General features: G+C 41.3%; 2 protein-coding genes across 4 annotated transcripts in view; one reads left to right on the forward strand and one right to left on the reverse strand.

Annotated features, from left to right (window-relative positions):
* Positions 1-4,797, forward strand: part of SMAP1 (small ArfGAP 1) — a 70,260-nt gene extending 65,463 nt beyond the window's left edge. For all 3 annotated transcript variants that reach the window (XM_081335943.1, XM_081335944.1, XM_081335945.1), the window contains one exon: positions 2,722-4,797. In XM_081335943.1, coding sequence (XP_081192069.1) covers positions 2,722-2,856 — 135 coding nt within the window. In that variant the 3' untranslated portion in view covers positions 2,857-4,797. The remainder of the gene's footprint in view (positions 1-2,721) is intronic.
* B3GAT2 (beta-1,3-glucuronyltransferase 2) lies at positions 4,038-8,691 on the reverse strand (the record flags this gene model as incomplete). Its single annotated transcript, XM_081335969.1, has 3 exons — positions 4,038-4,124; positions 4,216-4,364; positions 8,547-8,691. 3 exons carry the CDS (start codon positions 8,689-8,691, stop codon positions 4,038-4,040), a joined length of 381 nt encoding a protein of 126 aa, XP_081192095.1.
* Positions 8,692-24,792: the final 16,101 nt, after the last annotated feature.

Genomic DNA, 24,792 nt, shown 5'->3' on the forward strand with positions numbered 1-24,792 from the left:
TCACTCAGCCATGATTATTTCCTATGGATATTAGTGGAAAAATGTGATATGCACATGGATTGCAATCTGTACATTACCTCTATATTTTCTTGGTATATAAAAATAAATTATCAATCAAATCTCAGACATTTTTTAATACAAGTTTTATTAATTTTTTAATTTTACATCCAGGTATTTATGAAGCAATATGGTGGTTGGGTAGTTAAAAGTAAACAATAGGAAATAACAAAATCATTTGTAGAATAGCTCAAGCTAGATCAACAAGAATTCCCTCTCCGATTCCCTTAGTTATGATAACTTAATCAAATTAATACATTTCTAATTGTGACACAATCAATTAGAACAATTTTCAATATATTTTCACTTATCCATGTCCTGTTTTTGAATTTTACCTAATTGCAATAAAATATTTCAAAGTAGCCTGTAATATATAAAAGAAAACTTAATTTTCGGGTAACCCACATTTCCCCCATTCATTATATAGTAATTATCCTGTCTGAAATACATACATGGTTCATTTCAGTGCATTCTTATTTTATACAAGTATATTCTATCATCTTAATAGTTCACCAATTATTGAAAAAATATCTTTTGTTGTATCCTTCCAGATTCTATAATATGAATCAATTCTAATAGCTAACTTTCCTTTCTCTTAGAAGTCTAGAAGTTAAATATAAAATCAGTTTATATCTTTTAAAAAGTTCCTCTTAGTCCCATTAAGAGAAATTTTAATCTCTATCATTACAACAAATATATTCTATTCATCATCTTAATAGTTCATCATTAAAATAATGTTTTTATTATATCATTCCAAATTCTATAATATAATTCAAAGTCATGTTTTGATAGCTAATTTTGCTTTCCCTTAAAAATCTAAAACCTAAGTATAGAATCAGTTTATATCTTTTAAAGATTCCCCTTAGCCCATTAAAAGAAATTTTAAGCTCTATCATTACAAGTCCCAACAGAAGGACAAATCCAATCTTTTAAATCTAACTCGCCTTCTTTTTGTGCTAATCAGGCTTCCATATCGGTACCTTTAGATTCTCAAATGTCTCTCCCTTTCTTCCAACACACATTGTTTGAATCCAGGGAGACCATCCAATTGTCAGTTTTGCAAAGAAAGTGTCCTCTTTGTAATTATTAAGATGTTGCTTTAATATATCAATTCTCGATGTTTGGTATGGTATAGTTGTCATTAGTTCAGTCTGGTCTTCTTCTACTTTCAATTCCGTCTGGCTTAGATAAGAGGGGATGACCAATGTTATAGTTATTATTTGGTTGCCTAGGTTCTCAACTTACTGTATTTGAAAGCCTTTGATATCTTCCTTCTTAGTGTTGCTTTCTTCGGCTTCTATTGCTTTTTGAATTGTAGGTTTTATAGTTAAAGTCGAGATTGGGCATCAAGGTTCTCAATAGATTGCATTTGTTGTTCTTTAGGGTCTCCTATTTTGATTTTAATTTCCTCTTATATTTGTTTTTGGATTGTTAATTCATCATTTAAAGTCAAAATTTCATTTGGTAGATTTAAGCTGTCAGATTTATCTTGCAGTCTGGCTTTTGTTTGCTCAGCCAGTGCCAGAATTGTTTCAAGTATCAGTTTATAGTTAAGTGGTGGAATATAATCCTCCATTTCTTCGATGTTTACAGGTAGGTCTTTCGTGGAGGCTATTTTAATAAGAGTCAGTGAGTGTCCACCTCCACTATTCCTAGAGATTGTTTTCGGTGCCAGGTGTTCTCAATTCTTATCTTTAAAGATAGTGTTAGGGACAAATCTGTGTTTCAGCCAGCTCTCACAATAAAGAAAAGGTTTAGTTGTTATACCAGGTTTCGCCACAAGATGTCATCAATAGCATATAAAATAAGATGTAAAATCTTTTTCCAGACTGATATGAGGCTTTTATCCAATTAATCAGTATTTTTCTTTTCATCTTCTTTCACAGCTTAAGCAGAAAATAGGGTAGTCAGTCCCCGCAGAAATAAAAGCTTTTTAATAGCCCAGGAATTTCAAAAGTACAAATAAGGTTGCTTAATTTTTTAGCTTAATCATTTGGTTTCTTTTAAGGCTTTAAAATTTTTGTTCCCCAAGTAAGCAGTCGCCAATCTTTCAAAAGACAGGGAGGAGATTTTCAAAAAGGTCCCACAGGAAAGTAGTTAGGGGAATAAGAGAGGTAAGATCTCACCCAGATCCTCCAGATTGCTTTGTTGTGCTTGATGGTGCTTTTGGCTTTCGGCAGGGAACGGCTTAATGATCGGCCATCTTAATGGCCGATCTCTTCTTGTTTCAGCCAGAGGAGCTGCTCTGGATCAAACGGAGGGCTGCCACCCTTTCGTGATCACAAGGAGGACCTCCTCATGGTGGTCACACCTCCAGGGTGACTTTCGACCCTTTTCAGGGTCCTCCAAGGAAGATAGATTGGACGGTGGGGAGAGGCTTCTTCCCGTGTGTCTGCAGGTGCTGCGCGCGCAAACCGGGAAATTTTAGACATTTTTAAAAGGTTGTACTTGGCATGGGTTTCTTACATATTTTTTTAAAAAAACTTGAGCTGTGAGAAATTAATGTTGTAAGCAAATACATCAGTGTCTATCTGTCATCTATCTGTCTACCTACCTATCTATATTGTGTGTGTGCGTGCGTACGTGCACATGCGCACTTCAGCATAAAATATGAAATGTTTGGATGCCTGCACCTAACCACAGTCTTGTCTGTATGTTTCACAGATGAATCAACAAATGGCTGGAATGACTCTGAATAGTTCCAATAATATGATGGGCTTTGGCCAACCACCAAACACAGTGGCAGGATGGACTGGAAGTTCCTCGGGCCAAACCCTCAGTACACAACTCTGGAAGTGAAAAGGCAATATAGAAGTTTAAATAAATCAGAGACCTGACATTCCATGCCCAAATACATCTAATTTCCCTGTTCTGTCCATGTACACTACCCCTTCCGCCAATTTCAAACATTCATTTAAAAAGTAATCTTAACTGACCGTGTTGTGGTCTGTACTGACTTCAATTCTGATGTAGTGAAAAGCAAGTTGAATACATTGGCAGCTTTCTTCATTCCACAATATGTTTTGATTTTGCAAATTTTACTTTTCAGAAGAGCTACATGACCAACTGCATACTCAGATTATTTTATCTTGTAGAGCATTTGTTTCCTATAAGGGAAATAGGTATGTTAGTGCTATCTCTAAAATGTAAACTCCACCTTGCAAATTACCCAGTGATCCTGTAGAAGGTACTGTATGAACAAAATGTTAATTATATAAATAAGAATGTACCTTGTATCATTGAAATATGCATTTCCTTGTGTGATAATGATTTTGTTTCATCATTCATTTCACTGTGATATTATAATGGTGTGATGAGCAGGGAAAATGGCTCGCAAGAGAGAGAGATAAACCTGGAGGGAACTGCTGCTCCATCAATTTTCTTTCCACTGTTTTGAGTTGCCTATGTCAAAAGAAGCTGGTTTGACCAATAGAGAACTATACAGGATTAATCAACAGTGTATTGCACAGCATCTATACAGGGGAACTCAATTTATATATTTAATTTTGTCTTTGCAGTTGTATCCAGGTTTCTGCCAGTAAATTGTGTTTACATTTTATGGTGCCTCATATTGATAAGCAGTTGCTTCCCTATATTAAAGAAATCCATAAACATTGTGTAATTATTTTATTCTATAAGAATTGTGTCCTTAAAAACAATGCTTTTTAAATTCAGGAATAAACCTGGAAGCCACGCCGTAAAAGCTTCTCATTTTTTTTAGACTAATAACTTCAGTGCATTACCGCCTCTTCACTGAACATGTGTAAAGGAAATGTGAACAGTTAGAAAATTAAAGCAGGACAGAGAAATGCATGCAAAGTAAGTGAAGCCTAAGTAGACACGTCTTCAGCTATCTGCCAGCAGTCTTCCATTAGGCTGCTAGAGGCTGCAGCTGTACAACAGCAATTTGTACAGTCTGAATATGGTAAGCATGTCTGATGCATCCATTAATTATGGCATATCCCATTTGTGCTGACAGATCACACTTCAATTCTGATATTGTCCAGGTGATACTTTGGCTCATTAGCTAGATTTACCTTTTCTGTTCTAGTATGCCATACGAGAACCTGGAAAAAGTTGAACAAAAACATTAGTTGGCATTGATTCTCCACAAGTTGAGTTGGAGACTAATGACCATTGTAGAAATAACATTGATACCTTTGTGCAGTTGCTGGCTTTGGGCTCCAGTTCCTCCATTGTGGTAATCTGCCTCAGAAAGTCAGATTCCTGCATCCCAGGTTGTGTCCCGTGGCGTCTAAATACAGCTTTGGGGTTGGATAAAATCACCTGAAGGCTTACAGCAAACCCTTTGGAAATCAAATAATAATTAAAATCGTTTTATAAACATTTTATTGAACTCTAGAATTAAAGGGGGGGAGGGAGTGTTTAACCCTACCGTTTCAAATTCGTTCCCAAGTATTTACTCAGTATCACGCAATGGTCTATCATGTTGTTACATATGCAAACTGACTGGTGTGCTACAGGCCACCTTTATTCTGAAAAGTTACAAACTGTGTTCTTCCATATCTGTTTAAAACTTTAAATGGTTTGTTAAAGTATAAATAGTGACATTCATCATAAGCAGTTAGAGTTTCCATATGAGCAAAACGCTGGCTGGAGGGGAAATGTGATTTTTTTAAAAATGAGACCAATGATTCTTCCCTGACACCACCTTTGTAATTAAAAATTTAAGCTGAAGGTAAATGTAATGGTTAAAACAAAAATAAATGTGACTGAATCAATTTACATGCCGACCATTTTTTTTATTTACATTAAAACCAAAATCCATGTCATCACTACTTTAATATGTGAAATAGCCTATCCTTAAATGATGCAATTCTTAAGTGATACAAAACCAGATTCTTAAAAATTAATGCTCCAACACTGGAGGTTCTTAAGAAGAAAATGGACGACCATTTGTCTGAAAAGGTATAGAGTTGCCTAATTGAGCAGGGGGTTGGACTAGAAGACCTCCAAGGTCCTTTCCAACTGTTATTCTGTAATTTGGTTAATGTTTATTACAGAGTACCTCTGGTTTTGTTAACCTTTCAGTAAAAGCTGATCTGTTGCAAGGAATTCCTCTCTGTAGAGTCACAACTTGCAACCTTTAAGACCTTAACCAAATTATACATTTGAATGACACTAAAAATGTATTAAATTATTGGAAAATAATCTCATTAGCTATATTCTATCTTAACTGATTTTAAATGAAAATGAAATGCAATCAAATCTAGTTTTTGTCTTGGCCCCACTATTTTTAGAAAAGTAACCATATGCCTTCCATCCCCCAATATAAGTGTAGCCCATAGTCCAGAAAATTTTGTGCAGCTCTGGAATAAAAATGGCATTTTATCCTTAACATTATTTCTGTTCAAGCTTTTGACTTAATTATGAGGAGTATGGCAAACGTTAATACCATTTAAATGAATATATTTTGAAAGAACATTACATTTGAAACAGAGTAATCCATATATGATGAGATCCTTGAAAGTCAGCAAGTGTTGGTTCTTAAATTTGAAATTGGTATGGAGCTGCTTTTTAAAAAAAGCTTATCGCTAAAGACTACAATCTTTACAAGGTACATTGCTGTTAAGAAGTCAGAAAGTCCTTGAAAGATACAAGAACACAAGTAGTGATTCCCTACATTCACCAATATTTTTATTCTTGCATCCATTTTGTTAGTTGTAATGGAACACATCTACAAGAGTTATGAATTAGAAACAACTTGAAACATAAAGGAGTTCTGTCATCTGAGTCACACACTATACAAACTCTTGCACAACATCTCAGCATCATGTTGGGTTGCAAAGTTTAGTACTGCATCGTCCCTTAATAGATGTTTTTCACTAGTTCTTCTGAAGTAGCTTTATTCTACTTCCAATTTAAGGTGAAAGGGAGAGCTTACGGAGGAAGAGAAGGAAGGTGATTGGACTGACAAGGGAAGGAGAACGAAAAATTAGTTTAGGGAAATGTTTAATATTCTGTTGCTCCTGACTGATGAACATTACTTTCTTTTTTCATCTTCAAGGTATTGCTGGGACTCAGCATTCTGATTGAGTCTCCTAGCCATTATTCAGACAAGTAGGTAGTCTGCATTTTTCCAGATAAAGCTGCAGCTTTATGTATAGGGTAAAGGCAACCAGTTAGCTTTCAAAACTTTTAAGAGTTAAATATATCTTTAATAGTCTTTTAAGTTTTAAAAATAACAAGAATTAGTATCAGATGCTTAGGGGGTAATGTAACTCTTCTCCTGTTAAGTCCTGAGTGGGAAGTTCGAGATGGCATTTGGTTTCATTTATGAACAACCTACTTAATATAGGAATTAATGTGTGAAATCTGAACTACAATCTGCGAAAATTGTTTTTGCTGCACATATTCATATTCAGGTAATGAAAATTCTAGAGGTGTTGAAAGAAGCTGGAAAAAAAATAACAGGGTTAAAAACATCCTGGAACATGTCTACAGGAAATCATCTTCACAACTCTGCCAAAAGGAAAAAAAAATATTCCTAGACATTGAGCTCAATTTGAGGGGGTATCTTTACTTTTTAATGGGAAACCACAACTAGTTACATCTTCCAATACACACACACACACACACACACACACACACACACAGAGGCTGGGTTCAACTGTTCAAATATTGTCTATCTGGTTTTAGAGTAAAGCGTTACATAAAAACACCAACCTTCTACTGTTCTAGAAATTAACCTAGAAGTAATCAATGTTACCCTCAAACAACTTGGGACTTTTTGGAGCTAAACTGACTCTTCATGCCTCAAGCTATGTCATCTGAACAAGGTAGGAGCCTGAGTCTGTCCTTTCTACTTCCAAGCACCAATAGTTTATCAGCTGGCTTCATTGGGACTCCAAGGATTCCGACTGCCAGTTCAGTGGGTCATCAGTTACCAAGTACCATTAGCACAGGGGATAAATCATCTTACCAAGGATGCAGCTTGATCAGGGAAGTCATGCAAATCTAATCCCCGAGTATGATGCATTGATGCATCTAACAGCCTACGTTCAATCAGGTTCCAAGTTGGCTTCCACACAGTATTCACCTAAGAATTTTGACAATCCCCTGTATGACTGAATGAAAGCTATATACACACTGTAATAACCAGGTCATAATGTGAGTTCGTTAATTTTGGCATAGCTTGTTACATAAATTCAGCCGTCATTTACAAATATTTTCTGGCTTTGCCCATTACTTACTGACTTATTATTATTTATATCCTGTCTTTCGGTACAGTCTTCCCAAAACAATTTTAAATGAAGACAAAGACATTTATTGAATCCTTCATAGCATAAGAGCCTGAGGAAAGGGAGAATATAAGTTGGGGAAATTTGGCAAATTATGGTTTATTCAATAAACATGATCAAACAAATCATAGCTTAGGGCATTAGCCCATTTCAATTTGCTCAATATTATTCATAATTAAAAAGTACAGAATCTGGTGTTGGAGTGAAGCAACTCTCAGTAATTCTCCCGCTATTATTTTAATTTGCTAAACATTTTATAGAAAGTTTTTAATAAGCCGGATCATTTCACCAGCAACGCATGAATAAATTGCAAAGCAGGAAATATAAACCATATGTCTATACAGCCCTTTCCTCCATGCTCACCACTTTCCTAGCCACACGCCCATGAATCAAAATTCAAAACTAGTTGTGCAGGCATAGATCTGTGACTGCATCAAAAGCAATTCAGACAGCATTTGAAATGCCTTTAGCATATACAAGAGATTGACCAAGCATGCAGGCTAACTATGCAGCCTACAATACGGCTGAAGATTGACAAGATTAATTTTTGAAGTCTTCCTGCTTTGCTGGCTATTGTCAATTTCTCCTTTAAGCAAAGCGTTTCAAGCTATTATCTGCCTACAAGTCACTTCAACTGGCAGCTTGTGCAAAATTATTCATCTTTTTGATGAACTAGCAGTTTTCAAACTTAAAAGTCACAGAAAAGGCCTCTTACTTGGTGGAATATTGGCAACAGTATGTTGGTTTGCAAGGCAGTTCCTAGATTAGGGATCCTTTTAAAAACAAAACAAAAAAAACCCCAGCATCAACACAGATAGAATAAAACTGGGTTTTGGTGGGTCTAGTGTTGTGCTGGCCAAGATGTCCAAAAATCTGTGATTCAATTCAATTTGATTCAGAATTCCCTGAGAATTAAAAAAGGTCATTGAGTTTTGTCAGGATGCTCCTGACAATAAAAGACAGTTAAAGTTACTAAATTAAAATCCATAGTTTATTAAGATACCAATCCCATAAATTTCTACAAACTTCTTGAACTTCTTACCAATCAGAAAGGTACTGCTGATAAATAAGTATTTTAAAAGCCAAAACTACCAGAATTCTAAGTGATTCTGCTCACAATAAGATCCAGGAGTTTGCAGGCTTATACTTATTATTTCAATAAGTAGAAGTGTTAATATCTATGCCCATTTCTACATTAATTGCTGAGATTTCTGAAGAGGTACTCACCTGCCATATCAATGGCAAAAGGCCTACCTGCCCGCCAACCAGTGTACCAGCCAACAACTTTGCCTTTTTCCACAATTGGGCGCTCGTAGCGTCGGCCCCCCACTAGCCCTACAGGCCATACAGAGACTTTGCGAGTGGTACGCATCTAAAGGAAGAAAGCAGAAAGAATATCTTTTTCAAAACAGGTTCTTTACAAAGAAAGAATAGTCACAATTTTTAATGGCAGGTTCTAAGTACAGTGACCTTCCTTACCTAACGCCTTCCAGATACATTCTAGCTATGAAGTTTCCCAGCTCTGTTTCAGGAAAACATTATAACTTCAAGCCTTTCTCTATAGCAATCTTTCTCAAGCTTAGCTACTTTTAAGATGTGGCAGCACCCCAACTGGGTAATTCTGAGCGTTGAAGTCCACACATCTTTAAGTTAGGAAGGTTCAGAAATGCTGTTCTAAACCTAATTAGCACTACCAACAATTCTGATTTTGGGCAAATGAGTAGCTGCAGTTAGTTGCAAAAAGAAGTAAAGGCTTCACAGCAAGGGTGTCCAACCTTGGCAACTTTAAGACTTGTGAACTTCAGTTCCCAGAATTCCCTAGCCAGCCATCTTAAAAGTTGCCAAGGTTGGACACCCATGCTTTAGAGGATGACTGGAAGAGGCAAGCAGTCAAGCACAATGCTTGGGCAGCTTGTTCTGAATGCTAAATTGTTGGATTTATTGCAGTCGTTCTAGCGTGATCAGATGTTTTTGGAAATCACATTTATACGACTTAGATCTACAGAGGGAAAGTTCAATTTTACTAAATAAAAGATGTGGTATCTATTCTTAAAGGTATATCATAATGGTACAAACTTTTTCTAGGTAGAAGATCCCATTAAGAGTCACACTCCAACATTTAAAAGATGAGTTTATGACAAAAAAAATCATTTCTATTTACATTTAATTAAGCATAACTAAAATGATCCTAAGAAATAGTTTCACCAGGCTAGAAACTGGGAGACCGAGAGTTCCAGTATCACCTTAGACATGAAGCCAGTTGGGTGACCCTGGGCCAGTCACTTTCTCTCAGCCCAAGGAAAGAGGCAAGTGCAAACCAGTCCTAGAAAAACCTTGCCAAGAAAACTGCAGACTCTGACAATTGACATAACTTGAATGGAAGAAGAAAAAAAAGATAACATTCTCTCTACTTTTTCACAGGGACGTGGTGGCTCAGTGGGTTAGGACGCTGAGCTTGTCGATCAGAAGGTCGGCAGTTTGGCGGGTCGAATCCCAAGTGCCGCATAACAGAGTGAGCGCCTGTTACTTGTCCCAGCTTCTGCCAACCTAGCAGTTCGAAAGCACGTAAAAAATGCAAGTAGAAAAATAGGGACCACTACGGTGGGAAGGTAACAGCGTTCCGTGTGCCTTTGGCATCTAGTCATGCCGGCCACATGACCACGGAGACGTCCTCGGACAAGTGCTGGCTCTTCGGCTTTGAAACGGAGATGAGCACCGGCCCCTAGAGTCGGAAGCGACTAGCACGCATGAGTGGGGGAACCTTTACCTTTACCTACTTTTTCACAGAATGAGGGTAGATCATTGTAAAATTTTATATTCACAAAATAATAAAGCGTAATCATTGGCATGAACCTTGGAGATCATTAAGTCTAATCCAGGGCTCTTCAAACTTGGCAACTTTAAGACTTGTGGACTTCAACTCCCAGAATTCCTCACAGCTAGCTGGCTGAGGAATTCTGGCAGTTGAAGTCCACCAGTCTTAAAAGTTGCCAAGTTTGAAGACCCCTCATTAAAGGATTATGCCAACAATGCGTGTCTAGCTGTCTTCAAGAGGACTACGTTTTGTCATAACCCAGTGAGTTGTACAGAAGAGCCCAACAAATATCCCAGATGACAGCAAAACTTTCCCATAAAACTGTCAAGAAAATTACACAGACATGAAGTCAATTCAAAAAAGACATTTTTTAAAAGGTTAGTAAACAGAGAATTCTTTGTATTAAATATTTAAGATGTAAACACTATGCCTTGGAAGTATTATTGCCACCAAGGCATTATAAAACATTATGCTGGCCTCTTGTACTTAATAAAATGCAAGAATACGAGCATTTGGGTAAACCTCTCATGCATTATTTAACCTTCCTCGAAAACCAATTTGGTACGGAGCTTTATAAACATAAAAAAGGAGAGCACTGTTAAAAAATAACCCTGAAAAATCAAAATCTGGTTTATTAACAAATTGAAAAATATATTCTGTTTCAGCTGATTTTATAAAACGTAGATTTCTCTCTTAGCTCTTAATGCTTGCTCAGCTTTCAATGTCAAAATGTACAGCCATTTTCCTCATTCATTGTGAACACAGACACACTTTCCTGCAGGTCTGTGTGTATAACACATACATAGTAGATTATAATAAACTTGTCTATGAAAACCTGGAACCAAAGAGGCACCTGCTCATTAGGTTTTTAAACAAAACACCTTTTTAGGTCCCTCTGGTTGGCTTCTATTTTTCTCTCTTGTTTTGTGTGATATTTTCTCCCAGGATTGAAAGCATGAACGGTTCTTCTTCAGATAGAGCTCTGCACTCTAAAGGAAGAGTCACATAAAAATGAACAAATGACAAACCAATTACTGTTACCTTTTGGCTCCTTTGTCATTCAAAAAGTAGCTTCCCGTAATTCAAAAGCAATTATTTTCAACAATTCAGGCAGCACTGCTAATCTTTACTCGCCTGTTGCTTTCATATCACTTACTATAGGTAGTCCTTGACTAACAACCATTCTTAACAACAATCAGAAATTACAACAGCATTGAAAAAAGTCTTATGACCAGTCCTTGCATTTATGACCATTGCAACATGCCCACAGTCTTGTGATCAAAATTCAATTGCTTGGCAACTGGCGTGTACTTACAACAGTGGCAACATCCTTGGGTCATGACCTTCCTAGGGGGCTTCTAAGAAGCAAAGTCAATGGGGGAGATCAGATTCACTTAATGACTGTACCAAAACAACTGCAGCCAAAAAAGGTCGTAAAAATAGGCACGACTCAATAATGCATCTCTTAGCAATGGAAATTCCAGTTCCAATTGTGGTCATAAGTCAAGGACTGCCAATATACTATGGAATGGTGCAACTCTTAATAGAAAACTCAGTATCAAGAGCACCATGACTTCATAGTATAGTGCCTAGTTCTCGCCCAGATGATTTTGAAGTTTAAGTATATTTAACAAATATGCCAGGTGGCGTTACAATGTCTTCTTATCCATTATAGAATTACTTCACTAGCTATACTTACAGATTCACTGCCTGCCTCCCATCTTAGCTTCCACTTGTGCGTACTAAGTATAACTCCTAGACTTCGAACTGAAGATAAAGCAGCACAACATGCACAGTGGCCTTATTTTCAGTCAAATGTCTTTTCTACATAAAAACAGTGATTGATAAAGGTGAAGCATCACTGCCACTGCTCCAATCAGACTTTCAGGATGTAGCCACACAGTATCCTAAGTCATTTGATGGCATCTTTGTGAGGGTTATTTGCAAGAATTCATTAGATATGATACGATTGGCTCCCGTAACAAGATTTGTCTGTCTGGATGAATGGGGATTATCTGGTACAATACGACATGGCACATTACCCTTACAATGTGTAAATTGTGGCTTATACTTTGGCATACTTTAATTCCAGGTCTGGTTAAAAAAAAAAAAGGATGTCTTGTTCCACAAACCATTGTTAAAATAATCTATAGCTTGACCCAAGATGTAAATGCAGCTAGAACCTGCAAAAGCTGTATTTCAGAGACTTCTTCTCAGTTCAGTCCTTGAGCAGATGAAGAATGCAATTGTTGCTGCCTTACGCATGGGTGTCCCTCAGTTTCTAAAGCCTTTTTGTTAATGTTTGAAGGTATCCCAGCTCCAACAGTGGCTTTTCAGCAATGGGAGTCAGATCACATATTGACAACATCTCAGGTAGATTGGTCTGATCTGCAACGATTCCTCCCCTACACCCACCCAAATAAGTATCTTTGGGGACAAGATAATCTCTGCCCCTTCAAAAAATATTTTCCTCCAGATTTTCTAAGAGCTCTGGAGCAGTATCCTGTTCATATTCCTACCTGTACTGGACTTGTAAAAACTTGTCATTCCAGGGAGCTGACTTAAGGAATTCCAGTGCAGTGGCTATAAAACATCTGGTAAGCGGCTCACAGTTTTCAAATAGAGCTATTGAGTCCAGAGAGTAGTACTGCCTCTTAATCAGCTTGGGGGGGGGGAAGAAAGGGGAGAGAACAGCAACTTGACCTAGGTAATGCATCATCATTCTGACTCCAAAATATGAGCTAGATGCCAAGGCCTTTTCTTACAAGTTACTGCCTGTGTTCTATGGGGATTTAACCGCTTTCTTAGAGCAAAACCTCAAATGAGGGAAGAACCAGTTGTATATACAAATTGTGGTTGCTGAATGATTATCTCTCTTTTTAAAGAATGGTTGTTGATCCCTAAGAACGAAGATGCAACCTTATCCACTAGAGAATTCTTGCATAATGATAATTGACAGTAAAGGTCAGGTGAATTCTATTGTATCATCTATCACAGCAACCCCAATACTGCAGTTTTGTTGTATCACATATCATGAATTATCTTAATTCACCCATAAAAGTCAGTCCATAAGGAGAACACTGGGGACCAATATCTGGAATAAATAACTTTAAAGATATTTACTAAGACTTAATATGTTTTAGTTCATAAAATGCTAAGATTTTTTTCTAAACAGAATTAAACCTTAGCGGCATTAGGTTTGTGGACTTCCTTTGCAATCCATTCCAAAAGCAGGAATAAATTTTTAAAGGATGTGTAAAAAAATCTTATTTAAAACTTCAAAAATTGCATTCTCAAAATGTTTTTGTTTGAAGCAAACAACTGAATGAATTGGGGGATGCATAGAATTAAGCCAGGAAATTCTGAAAGTTAAAATGACAATTTTGAATCAAGTGCAACTGAAGTTCTATAAACACAATTTTTAACTTCTCAATTGAAAATACAGGTAGTCGTCTACATAAGACCACAATTGGGAGCCAGCATTTCCATTGCTAACCAAGGTGGTTGTTCATGCTGGCTGAGGAATTCTGGGAGTTGAAGTCCACAAGCAAGATTGGGGACCTCTGCTATATGGAACATACGGGTTCTACCTTTACCAGCAATAAAGTAATAACAGAGCCATGGTGGTACAATGGTTCGAATCCAGTTTTGCAGGGTAACACTGCCCAAACCAGCAGTTCGATCCAGACCAGTTCAAAGATGACTCAGTCTTCCATCCTTCCGATGCAGGTAAAATGAGGACCCAGATTGTTGGGGGCAATAGGCTGTCTCTTAGAGAGGGCTGTAAAGCACTACAAAGTGGTATATAAGTCTACGTGCTATTGCTATGATTCCTGAAAAACAGCAGCTCACCACAAAAGTTCAGCACTTTAACGTTCTAAAGAACTACTACAGTAACAAAGCCAAATAATCAACAGATACCTGTGGTTTTAGATCATAAATAACACCCTGGTGGTGTTCCTTCTATTCTTTTAAAATGTCATGCTACAATTATGTTCTATAATTGGTCTTTCCTATTCTCAAAAGGCAACTTTGAGTTATGTCAGACTATATACAGATGGTAAGACCGAGACAGAGAACTCAAATTGGAATTACGGGACTCAGATTACCATGGCAACCATTCAACCCCAATTGAGGAATTGATTATTAGTACAACAAATGGCTAGTGTGGTAGCACAGTCAATCTGTTATGAACTTTTATCAAAACAAACACATTCAGACACAAAAATATTACGTACTTTTTCAGATTTGGGAGCAGGAGCTACTACACATTTCACAGAATTCTAGAACCATTTTGGTTGTTGGGTTCAAGTTAAAGCACTGAAAATACCCAGTAACTAATTTCTTTAATTGTCTCATTATCCTATTGTTAAAGACATTTTTCATCTAACATTTCATTGGAATATATAATTTGAATTGATTATTTTGCGTACTGCATTCTTGAATGATTGAGAACAGCTCTTAAATTTCTTTTGTGTGGCATCTTTTTGGACCCTTGAAAAGGATTATCATTTATAAAAATGTTAATGATCAAATCTGAGGCAATTCACATGATAACTCACTTCATAAAGAAGAGATTGTTGATGGCTATTGTTCGAATTAGCTGTGGTTCACTGTATAAACACTACCATTCAACCCATATTTAACTAGTTTGTTCATCTGAACGTCAAGGGACACTTTATCAAATGTTTTGCAGAAGTCAAGACCTTACCACTGTCTACTAAGAACAACAGCTACAAAAAAATTGAAATGAGGCTATCCAACAAGACTAATTTTTGACAAATCTACTATATGTAAAAGTGCTTAAGATCAATCTTTATTTACTTTAGAAGTGTCCAACATGGTGTCAAACTGATTGCAGTTGCTTTTGTTTCTCTTTGTTGCTTTCCTTCATTCATCTAATGTTTAACTATTTTCCTTAATTTCTTCATGGTAATAATGTACAGACTTTCAACCAATCCACAAGCAACTTGCTTCAATATCCTGAAATGAAATCCACAAAGTTCTAAACTCATTCAAAAGTCATAAGATATTCCTAGACTAGATTCTTAGTAAGCCAGAGATGGAATTGTCCTCCATCACCTAATTCTTCACAATTTATGATCGAACCATATCCTATTCTTAAATGAATAAATATAGATGTATAAACAGGTACAACATTATATATTTCAGTATTTGAAAATGATCACTGGGCTAAAAATGGTGGAGCTATCATTCTACTATAAAAAGTATAAAACTCTTTTGAGATCCCAAATTATACCCTATCATTGTTGAAAACTGATCAGTAATACGATAATTTTAATGTGCTTTATTTTCCAAACAGCTTTGTTAACTGGATTTTCTCCAGTTTATCAAATATTCTTGTTGTCACTGTAAACCAAAAGAACAATTAACCAGTGGAACAGCTTGCCCTCAGAAATCATGGGTGCTCCATCACTGGAGGTTTTTAAGAAGAGACTGGACAGTCACTTGTCTGAGATGGTATAGGTTCTCCTGCTTGAGTGGGGGGCTGGACTAGAAGACCTCCAAGGTCCCTTCCAGCTCTATTCTATTCTAACCTAGAACAAAAATCTTGTTTGCTTCAGAAAGATAAACTCTTAAATCCTCAGAATGGATATATAATAAAAGAAAAATACAACAATCCACTCTGAACACTTCAATAGTGTTTCATAGATAAATGAAAATTTAAACATGCAAACCAGATATTGCTCCAAAAGAGATGCTTAGTCCTTATTCCCATTTTTTCTAACACACACACAAAGCATAAAGACATAGAATTGTGGGAGAAGGTTTAATACTCCCCTCTCCTAAGCAAATTGTTGAAAGAGGGAAAAAAAACCTAGTTAGTTTCCTGCTAAATTTAGTAGCAGGAATGCATAAATGCAGGCTGGTTTTGAAGGAGTCTCACTTTACTCATTCAGCTTGAAAGCTACAGCTCATAATCCATTCACTAAGAAAAGGCAGAAATAGGTCATGAGAATGTTAAACATCTTTTCTTTGGTAAGCCTTGATAATGGCTGGTGAGGGTATCAACATTCGAAATTGCTCTTGGAAGGATGGAACATCAATTTCCTCTCATGCACCTATTTTTCAGTTTGACTGGATCCCTGCCAAACAGGATATACTGAGAATTTAGGAGGTTTTTATCCTGAGAGAAAAGCAATACTGCTTTGTAAATAGATTCAGGTCTTGGAGGCAGAAAAGGCAGTGACTCAGAAATCTTTACTGTTTCCCAGGCTTTCAGTAGCCAATACAAATCCTGATGATCATTTGGACAAAAAAAAACAATTCCCACCTTCCTTCTGATAAGAATGTAGCATGCTTGTGACATTCTCAAAGAGTGGCCATATATTTATTTTGAAAGGGTGCCAGGTCAATGTAGAGCAGGGATTTTCAACCTTTTCACCCATTGTACCACTTTTAGGATATGGCAACATCCGAGTACCACCAGTCGCCTAGCTCCAGCCATCTCTCGCTTAGGCTTCTGCGGTGCTGCCACCGGTTCAGCTCATTCCCCTCCCCTGCTACAACTTTTCTAGGATGGTTGTGTACCACCTGCCAGGTGCCAATGTACCACAGGTGGTACCCCTACCACTAGTTGAAAAGCCCTGATGTAGAGAATACTGTTCTCTTACATCTCATTCACCTTTCCCCTGAACTACAATTCCCAGAGTAACCTGCAGGGGAAAAACAAATAAATTAAAAGTCCCTCTGTTCGGGAATGTTCCACAAGCTGTATGCACACCATGCCTAAACAAACATAGTGAACTAACCTGACCAACCTGGCAAGGCAAAATATAGATGTTTCATTACCCAAACTAGGTAACATCATCAAGGCTAGTACAGCACTAGCAATGATCGTGTAATCTAGTGTGGGTCATGAAACGTCTGCAAGGAAGGAAAAAAACCAAGACCAGAGAGCATCAAGGACCCCTCATTTCAGCCCTGAGCTACAAATATTTTCCTTTATTGAGACAAAATACACTGAGACAAGTTTTTTTAAAAAGCTATCTTTGCTTCGTTCCGTCTCCTCTAGCCCCTTCAGGATGGACTCTAGCCTGGAGGCTCCAGGACATTCCTAATCAACACCAGCCTTCATTTTTATTTTTATTTTTTTTCTAGGCAATCATCCACTGAATCGCTGGGCTGCAGCCATCCACCATTTTTGTCTTGTGATCTAAGAAAGCCTCAGCCCCCCAACGGAGCCCAGAGGCATTCTTAGATGACAGCCAGTGCCAACGCTGGCCTTTGCAATGCACCAGCCTTTCCTCAAGATGCTAAAAAAACCCGAATGAGATAGAAGGCAAGAGGTCTCTCAAAGCTGTGCAAAAGTGACCTTATTTTTTGGGGGGGGTAGGGGTTAGCCTTGCAATTTAGCCAATAATTAGCATGCTGAAGAGACTATTCCCTTAAAATCTTGTTTTTATAAAAGCCTTGCTGAATTGAAAGAAGAAAGAGAGAGAGAGAGAGGGAGGGAGGGAGGGAGGGAGGGAGGGAAATAGGAGAGATGGTTAACCATAGGAAAAAAGGCAGGTTTTATCATCGCGTATTTACTCAGCCAAGTTCTCAGTGGATCTGTATGGTCTCTTTGCTAGTCCTCGCTGCATTTTCATTCATTTAGGCTTTGAGAGAGTGGAGTAGGTTTTTTTATTTTATTTTTTTAGAAAAAAAAAGCCTCGGTACCACTTCCGGCAACCCAATGCGGGAGATGTATTCACAGTAAATCACCAGTTCAAAAGGAAAATGCATCTAGAGAGGCGGGTAACTTAAGAAATGAACAGCCAGAACTTGGGATGCATTCAAGAGTTCCAAGCAGCCTCCAACAGCTTAATGGGAAAGAAAACAAATCAGCTAGATGTTCTCCTTTTCAGCCACTTTCAATGAAAGCTTCAGAGCCAGAAGCTGCCGCACAAGGAAGGGAAGCCAAGCTCTTGAGGGGAGGAGCAGCACCTGCCAAAAGCAAGCCTGCTGAAAGAGACCCGAACTCATTTCGAACCCTAAACGCACATCGGCAGAGTTGAGCAGCCTTCCGTAGAGGCTCTTGGGGACTCAGTGTGCTCTGCATCTTTCAGCAGCGCCTGGATTTAATCTATCGATTCTTAATGCACTTATTTGCAAAAGAAAAAAAGGAGGAGGAAACTGTTACATGCAGATGGGGGGTGGGTGGGGGGTGGAGAAGAAATTTGCCGCTATCTGGACTCACCAAAGCAGAAAAGAAATGCCACCCAGTTTTGTAGGACACATGAGGATTCTTACCTATGCAGATGGGATTTGTAGTCTACTCACCTGAAACTGGGGGAGGGGATTTTTAAATATATGTATATATATATATTAGAGAATTTCTCTTACAATATACAATAGCTGACAGGCCAACTCTTACAAACTGCACATTTTGTTTACTGAAGTTGATCAATCTTGATCTCTCTCCTTTAAAAGGTTTTTTTTTCCTGCCAGAGGGAAATGTGTGTGGGGGGGGGGAGGGATTGATGGTGGCTGTCTAACTTCTCCTTGTTTCTTCCAAGTCTTTCCCAAATATGTCCCAAACTTTTATTTAAAAGAATGAACAAAACTTGCTCTTGGGAAACACTGGCCATCAATGAAGAGGGGAAAAGCCTTTACACACACACACCATCAAGCCTACAAAACTTTCAGGAGGTCTCTGCAGAAAAGAAAGTAATCAGTCACATGTGTAAAGGGAAAGGATAGAAAGAGAAATGAGTAATAGTTAAAATATTTTACAAATCTCAAAGTCCTATCTTAATTTTTTTTAAAAAATGTTTGCTTAATGTAAGGGTTTTTGTGGGAAGTTACTTCAGCAAGAGAAAAGGCATCAAACTTGGTTCTTTAAAAAAAAACACATCAAACTGACACTGCCAACACTGCAGAAAATGTCTGCATAATACCCCTAAACGCTTGGGAGATGCAAATACTGTAATAAGAGGATGCCGAAGAAAAAAGATGAAAGGCAGTTTGGTGGCCAACTGTTCCTTGATACAGTATATAACGGGTATTCCTAATGTTTGAGGCTTTGGCTTGGAGTGAGGAAAGGATACTGCAATTAAATCTACTGCAGTGCCCGGAGTGTAAATTTAAGTGGAAGTTAAAATCTTAGGAAGGGAGGAAAGGAAGGAAGGAAGGAAGGAAGGAAGGAAGGAAGGAAGGAAGGAAGGAAGGAAGGAAGGAAGGAAGGAAGGAAAGAAAGAAAGAAAGGAAGGAAGGAAAGGAAGGAAGGAAGGAAGGAAAGGAAGGAAGGAAAGGAAGGAAGGAAGGGAAGGAAGGAAGGAAGGAAGGAAGGAAGGAAAGGAAGGAAGAAAGGAAGGAAGGAAGGAAAGGAAGGGAAGGAAGGAAGGAAGGAAGGAAGGAAGGAAGGAGGGAGGGAGGGAGGATGGGAGGAAGGATCTCTTTGCTAGATACTTTGCAAATAACAATAACAAATATCTATCCCCTTGTTTTTACTGGTCACACAACACTGGCGCTGAAATGAAGTTTGACGCCTCCGATCCTGATTCAGTGGGGAGGGAGCCCAAGGGGATGCGCGGGTCACAGTGGTTGCTTAAGGAAAGCCAACGGGGTCAAGCCAGCCGACCGGTCCGTCTGAGCTGGGAGCCCCGCCAGCAGCCCCGGGTGGAGAAAAGGGCTGGCGGGACGAGAGAAAAACCTCGCGGGATCGCGACACGCCGCCCGCCAGGGATTGAAAGCCGCGGAAGCGCTGGGGAGGAACGGTTCGTCCAAGAGGCAAAGGGAAGGGCGAAAGCGAGTTTTGTTTGCCCGACCGACGCGGAGTTTCTTCCAGAAAAGCGAAACGCTCCTAAGCTGGGAGGCAGCACCGAGGATCTCTAACGCAGTGTTTCCCTACGTTAGGAACTTGAAGATGCGTGGACTTCAACTCCCAGAATTCCCCAGCCAGCATAGCTGGCTGGGGAATTCTGGGAGTTGAAGTCCACGCATCTTCAAGTTCCTAAGGTTGGGAAACGCTGCTCTAACGGAGCGAGCCCCTTGCTCGACGGGGACCGAGCCTTAGCCAAGCTCGCCTCTTCCCTCCTCCGTTACCTCCTCGAAGAGCTCCAGGCTGTAGGTGTTGTCGTCGTCGGCGAAGAAAAGCACCCCCGGCTGAGGGGCCGGCAAACGCTGGTGCCGCTGGCGGATCCAGGCCAAGCCGGCGTTGCGCTGCTCCGTGGCCCTGGGCTGGCCCGGCCGCTTGTACCGGCGCGGGGTCAGCACGTGGAGGTGAGTGCAGGGCGGGCCTCCCCCTCGGCCGAGCCCCGCGGCGAAGCGGCCGACCAGTTCGGTGCCGACGGCCGAGTCCTCCACCAGGATCCAATGCAAGTGCGCCACCTGGCGGAAGGTGTTGGCCAGACGCGTCAGCTCGGCTTTCTGCACCGGCCGGCTGTAGGTCGGCGTGATGGCATAGATGAGAGGCGGCGGCGGCTGCTGCTGCTCGGCCTCCCGCCAGCGAGGCGCCTCCTGGCGAAGCGCGGGCTGCGGCCGCCGGGCGAGGTGGGACGAGGACGGACGGGGCGCCCGGTTGCCGCCGTCCGCGTCCAGCATGAGGATCACCAGCAGCACCCAGGGCAGCAGCACCAAGAAGCGGCTCAAGATCAACGACTTCAGGCCGCCGCCGCCGCCGCCGCCGCGCCGTCCCCCTGCCTCGCCGCCCGCGCTACAGCCCTCACAGCAGCGGCAGCGGCAGCGGCAGCGGGGGAGAGCGGGCCCCGGGCTTCCCCCGCCGGCGCCGCCTCCCCCGGCGCGGAGACTCAGCCGGTGCTGCCCTCCTCGCCATGGAGCGGGCGGCAGGGCGCAAGGCGGGAGCCCCGCTTTCCTGGCGCCGGGAAGCTCGGCGCAGCGGAGGCGGACGGGCACCGGGCGGGGAGGGGAAGGGATCGGCCGCCGTGGTCCCAACACCTTGGAGAGGGAGGAGGGCGGCGCTGAGGAAGATCGGGGAGCCGCTCTGGCGAGCCCGCCGGGCGAAGCGGGCGGCGGGCCGGCCACCTCCCGCGGGCCAGGCGCTTCAAGGAGGGCAGGCGGGACCCTCCCGCAACTCTCGGCTCTCTTGGCCGGAGCCCGAAGCCAGACGGGTGGCGAGGGACGCGAGCCCCGGCCGCTTCCAGGAGCCCCTCCGGGATTCCTGCCGGCTCTTTCAGGCTTCCCGCGGCTTCCTTCTTCCTCGCTTCCCGCTCAGCATCCCTTCCCTGGCGCCTTCCCCACTCTCGGAGCGGTGGGACTCTTGAGGGGAAGGGAACGGCGAGGGTGACGGGCTCTTCTTCCTCCTCCTCCTCCTCCTCCTCCTCCTCCTCCTCCTCCTCCGCCGCCGCCGCCGCCTGCCCTGCCCGAAGGGCGGCCCTGGAAACGCGTCGGAGTCCCGGTGGTTACAATCGGAGCAGCAGCAGCAGCAGGCGGAGAAGCGAAGCTCCAGCGGGAGGGAGGCTCCGGGGCGGCAAGCTGCTTCTCCGGGCTGCTCTGCTGGTGTGGGGCGGGAGGGGGTTGGGGGGTTGGAAGAGGGGGTAGGATCCCCTCGGGTCTGATGCGGCGCAGGGGTGGGAAATAGATGCTGGTGCTGCTCCTGCTGCTGCTTCTTCAGGAGAGGATTTGCCAGCCGCCGCTTTTATTCGCTCGTCCCTTTAGCCGCGGCTTCCGTGGAGAATTAGGCAGGAGAGGGAGAGAGGTTCGCGTGCCGATCAACTCCGGAGATCCGAAGAGGGAGGAAGGAGCCGGCTTTGTGGCGATGATTAGTCACCCAGTGAGGAAGAAAAAAAAAAGCCGGTTATTGATCTTTCAGTCAAACAGCCGAGCGATGAAAGCCGCTCGGCTATTGTGTTGGAAGGAAGGGGCTGAACAGGGCAAACGTCCAAAGCTGGGGAGGGGAGGGGGGAGGGAAAGAGAGAGAAAGAAAGAAGTGGAGGAGGGTTGTTTGTCCACAGGACCGACTGCTGGGCTCCCACCGGGAACCTGCTCGCAATTCCCTTCCCCGCAGTTGTTAACGGGGGCGACCGAGGGAGAACCAGGGAAGAAATGGTGGAGGAAAGCGGGTGGGGGGTGGTGGTGGTGGGGTGGGGGGGCTTTGGAGTTAAGATTCCTTCAGTCCTTCCGCCCGCCTTCGGAGTTGGAGGAGAAGCGATTGTAAGCTCTTCCCTGCAGTAGTCGTGGAGGGAAGATAACGCATTCTTTACATCGGAAATACGATGTACAAAACCCAAAACCACCGTGGTTTCACACAAATGTAGAACTGCTTTCAGCCAGGCGCTTCTTAGCGTTTCTGGGCAAAATACTGCAGCTGTCCCGATTTTTCACCCCCACCCCCACCCCCTTTAACGTAACGCTTGTATAAGAAGAAATCCAGAATGCCTACAAAAGGAACATGACAGCCACAGCGTTCCTTCCCCCTCCACACAATAGACGTTGAGGAACAAGGCAAGTTTCCCATAAACGCTTCATCTGGAAGTAATCTAAATGAGCGTAAATTATCCCTGTTTTTATTGGGATTCACTGTCGCCTGCATTTAGCAGTTTATTTGGCTTAATTGCGGTTGGCAAAATAGCACGCCCTGTTTTAAAACTTAATAGCATGGCGGGGGGGGGGAAAGATATTGCCTCTTTATGGTGATTTAAAAAAAAAGTTCTTCCGTGTGCACAGACAATACTCTGAAGGAGGTTATGTAATGGGGGTTATGAGGATGTCTGCGCGGGGGGGGGGGGAATACCAGCTTCCAAATAGGAGACTTAACTCCGATGGATCAACTTCTTTGCACCATGGTGTGAGTGACAAAAAATTAATTCTCTTACTTTCCAGGAGTTCTGATTAAATAACCTTCCATCCTGGGTCAATTTTTGAAGTTGATCCGAAACACTGAGCTGGGATTTGGCTTTATCTCCCAAGAAAGTCTTTTGTAAACTTTTAAGCAATTTTCCAGAGGAGGACCTGGAATACATATCCATGACGTTTTAGCCACTGTATGTACAGTATGTATGAATGAACATATAGGCAAAAAATAAATAAGGTGCAGTGGTAATTGCAATCAAAATTATGAGAAACTCTATACCTTGGGTAAAAATAATCAGTGTTTAAAGTACCAAAAGGTACTTTTAACCTTTTGAAATTAAAAGGTTAAAAGTATCTTTTATTAACGCTATCCTTTATTAAAATGATCCTGACATTTAAGTAAGTACTGGATAATTCATTGGACTGCCTGGTGTCTAAAGAACAAGGTAGACTGTTTTTCCACTACTGTCTTTCAAAAGACAAAGTCCAGGCACAGTATATCTGAGAAACTGAACTGACTGCAACTGTAGGATATTTACTTGATAGCGTGCTTTGCTCAAGTAGGCAAAGCTGCTTTGCCTTTAGATTAAATTAGTTTAAATTAGTCTGACTCTAGGGGCCGGTGCTCATCTTCTGTTTCAAAGCCAAAGAGCCAGCGCTTGTCCGAAGATGTCTCCGTGGTCATGTGGCCGGCATGACTAGACGCCAAAGGTGCACGGAGCGCTGTTACCTTCCCACCGCAGTGGTCCCTATTTTTCTACTTGCATTTTTACGTGCTTTCGAACTGCTAGGTTGGCAGAAGCTGGGACGAGCAACAGGCGCGCTCACTCTGCTACGCGGCACTCGGGATTCGACCCGCCAAACTGCCAACCTTCAGATCGACAAGCTCAGCGTCCTAACCCACTGAGCCACCGCGTCCCTTAGTTTAAGTATAAACCTCAGTATCTCTTTATCCATAACCCTGCAGCTTTACAGCTTGTGAGGAACCGATGCTCCAAAACCAGAGACTGCCTTCTTAAGCCAGGAGAGAGTCAAAGTTCAAGCGTCATGCTGGGAGAGCTTAGGAAAACACCTTTCTGAGAATTTTTTTGTTCCCCCCTCCTTTTTGTATTCCCCCCCCCCCAATTGCAGGATGCAAAGTTAGTTGAGTCTGGCACTCCTCCCAGGAGCCTGATTTCAGCTGAGCCACAAAATCTTGCCTGGCCTCCCGATTACTTTTAAACATGCAGCTTCACCTTTTTTTATATAGCTACTTTTTTATATAGCTACTTTTGTGGGAATGGGATCTCTACTCTAACATAAACATAAAACATGTGAGAATAGAGCCAACAAGGCTATCAAGGAAAAATAGGTGGTTAGATACACAAGGAAGCAACAGCCTACTATGTGACGCCAAGCAGGCAGTTGGCAGCCTTCCCCTCTGGAGAGAGGGTTCAAATCCCATTTCTTTTTCTTGTTCTTCAGTGAAATAGATTGTGGACACAAAGACAAAAGGATTTCAGTTAGATTGGAATCTCATGGACGTTTACTTGATAGCAAGCCCACGTGAAAAATATAGGGATTTTTGAAAGAAGCATTTATCAGAATTATGCAAACATGCAGTATAAAATAGATTAAAATTTAGTTTTAAAATTAATAAAAGAGGATCCTGAACATATGTGCTGGAGTACTGACCATAAATTTGCTTAGCATCTGCAGTTCTAAAACGTAAATTTCATTCATTGGCTCTCACTCCCTTGTCATTGTGCTTAGACTTCGGCTTGAGGCATTCTTTCATGAGAGCTAGCACCCCTGAATCCATGTCACATTATTCTCCGTGAATTTGCGTAGGCTTGGACTGCAAATGAAGCCTTATCAAGCTGAACTTTGCAGAAAGACAAAAGTGATTTGGGATTATTTACT

This window comes from Vipera berus (genome assembly GCF_964194415.1).
Source record: "Vipera berus genome assembly, chromosome: 1".
In the NCBI taxonomy this organism is placed as follows: Eukaryota; Metazoa; Chordata; class Lepidosauria; order Squamata; family Viperidae; genus Vipera; species Vipera berus.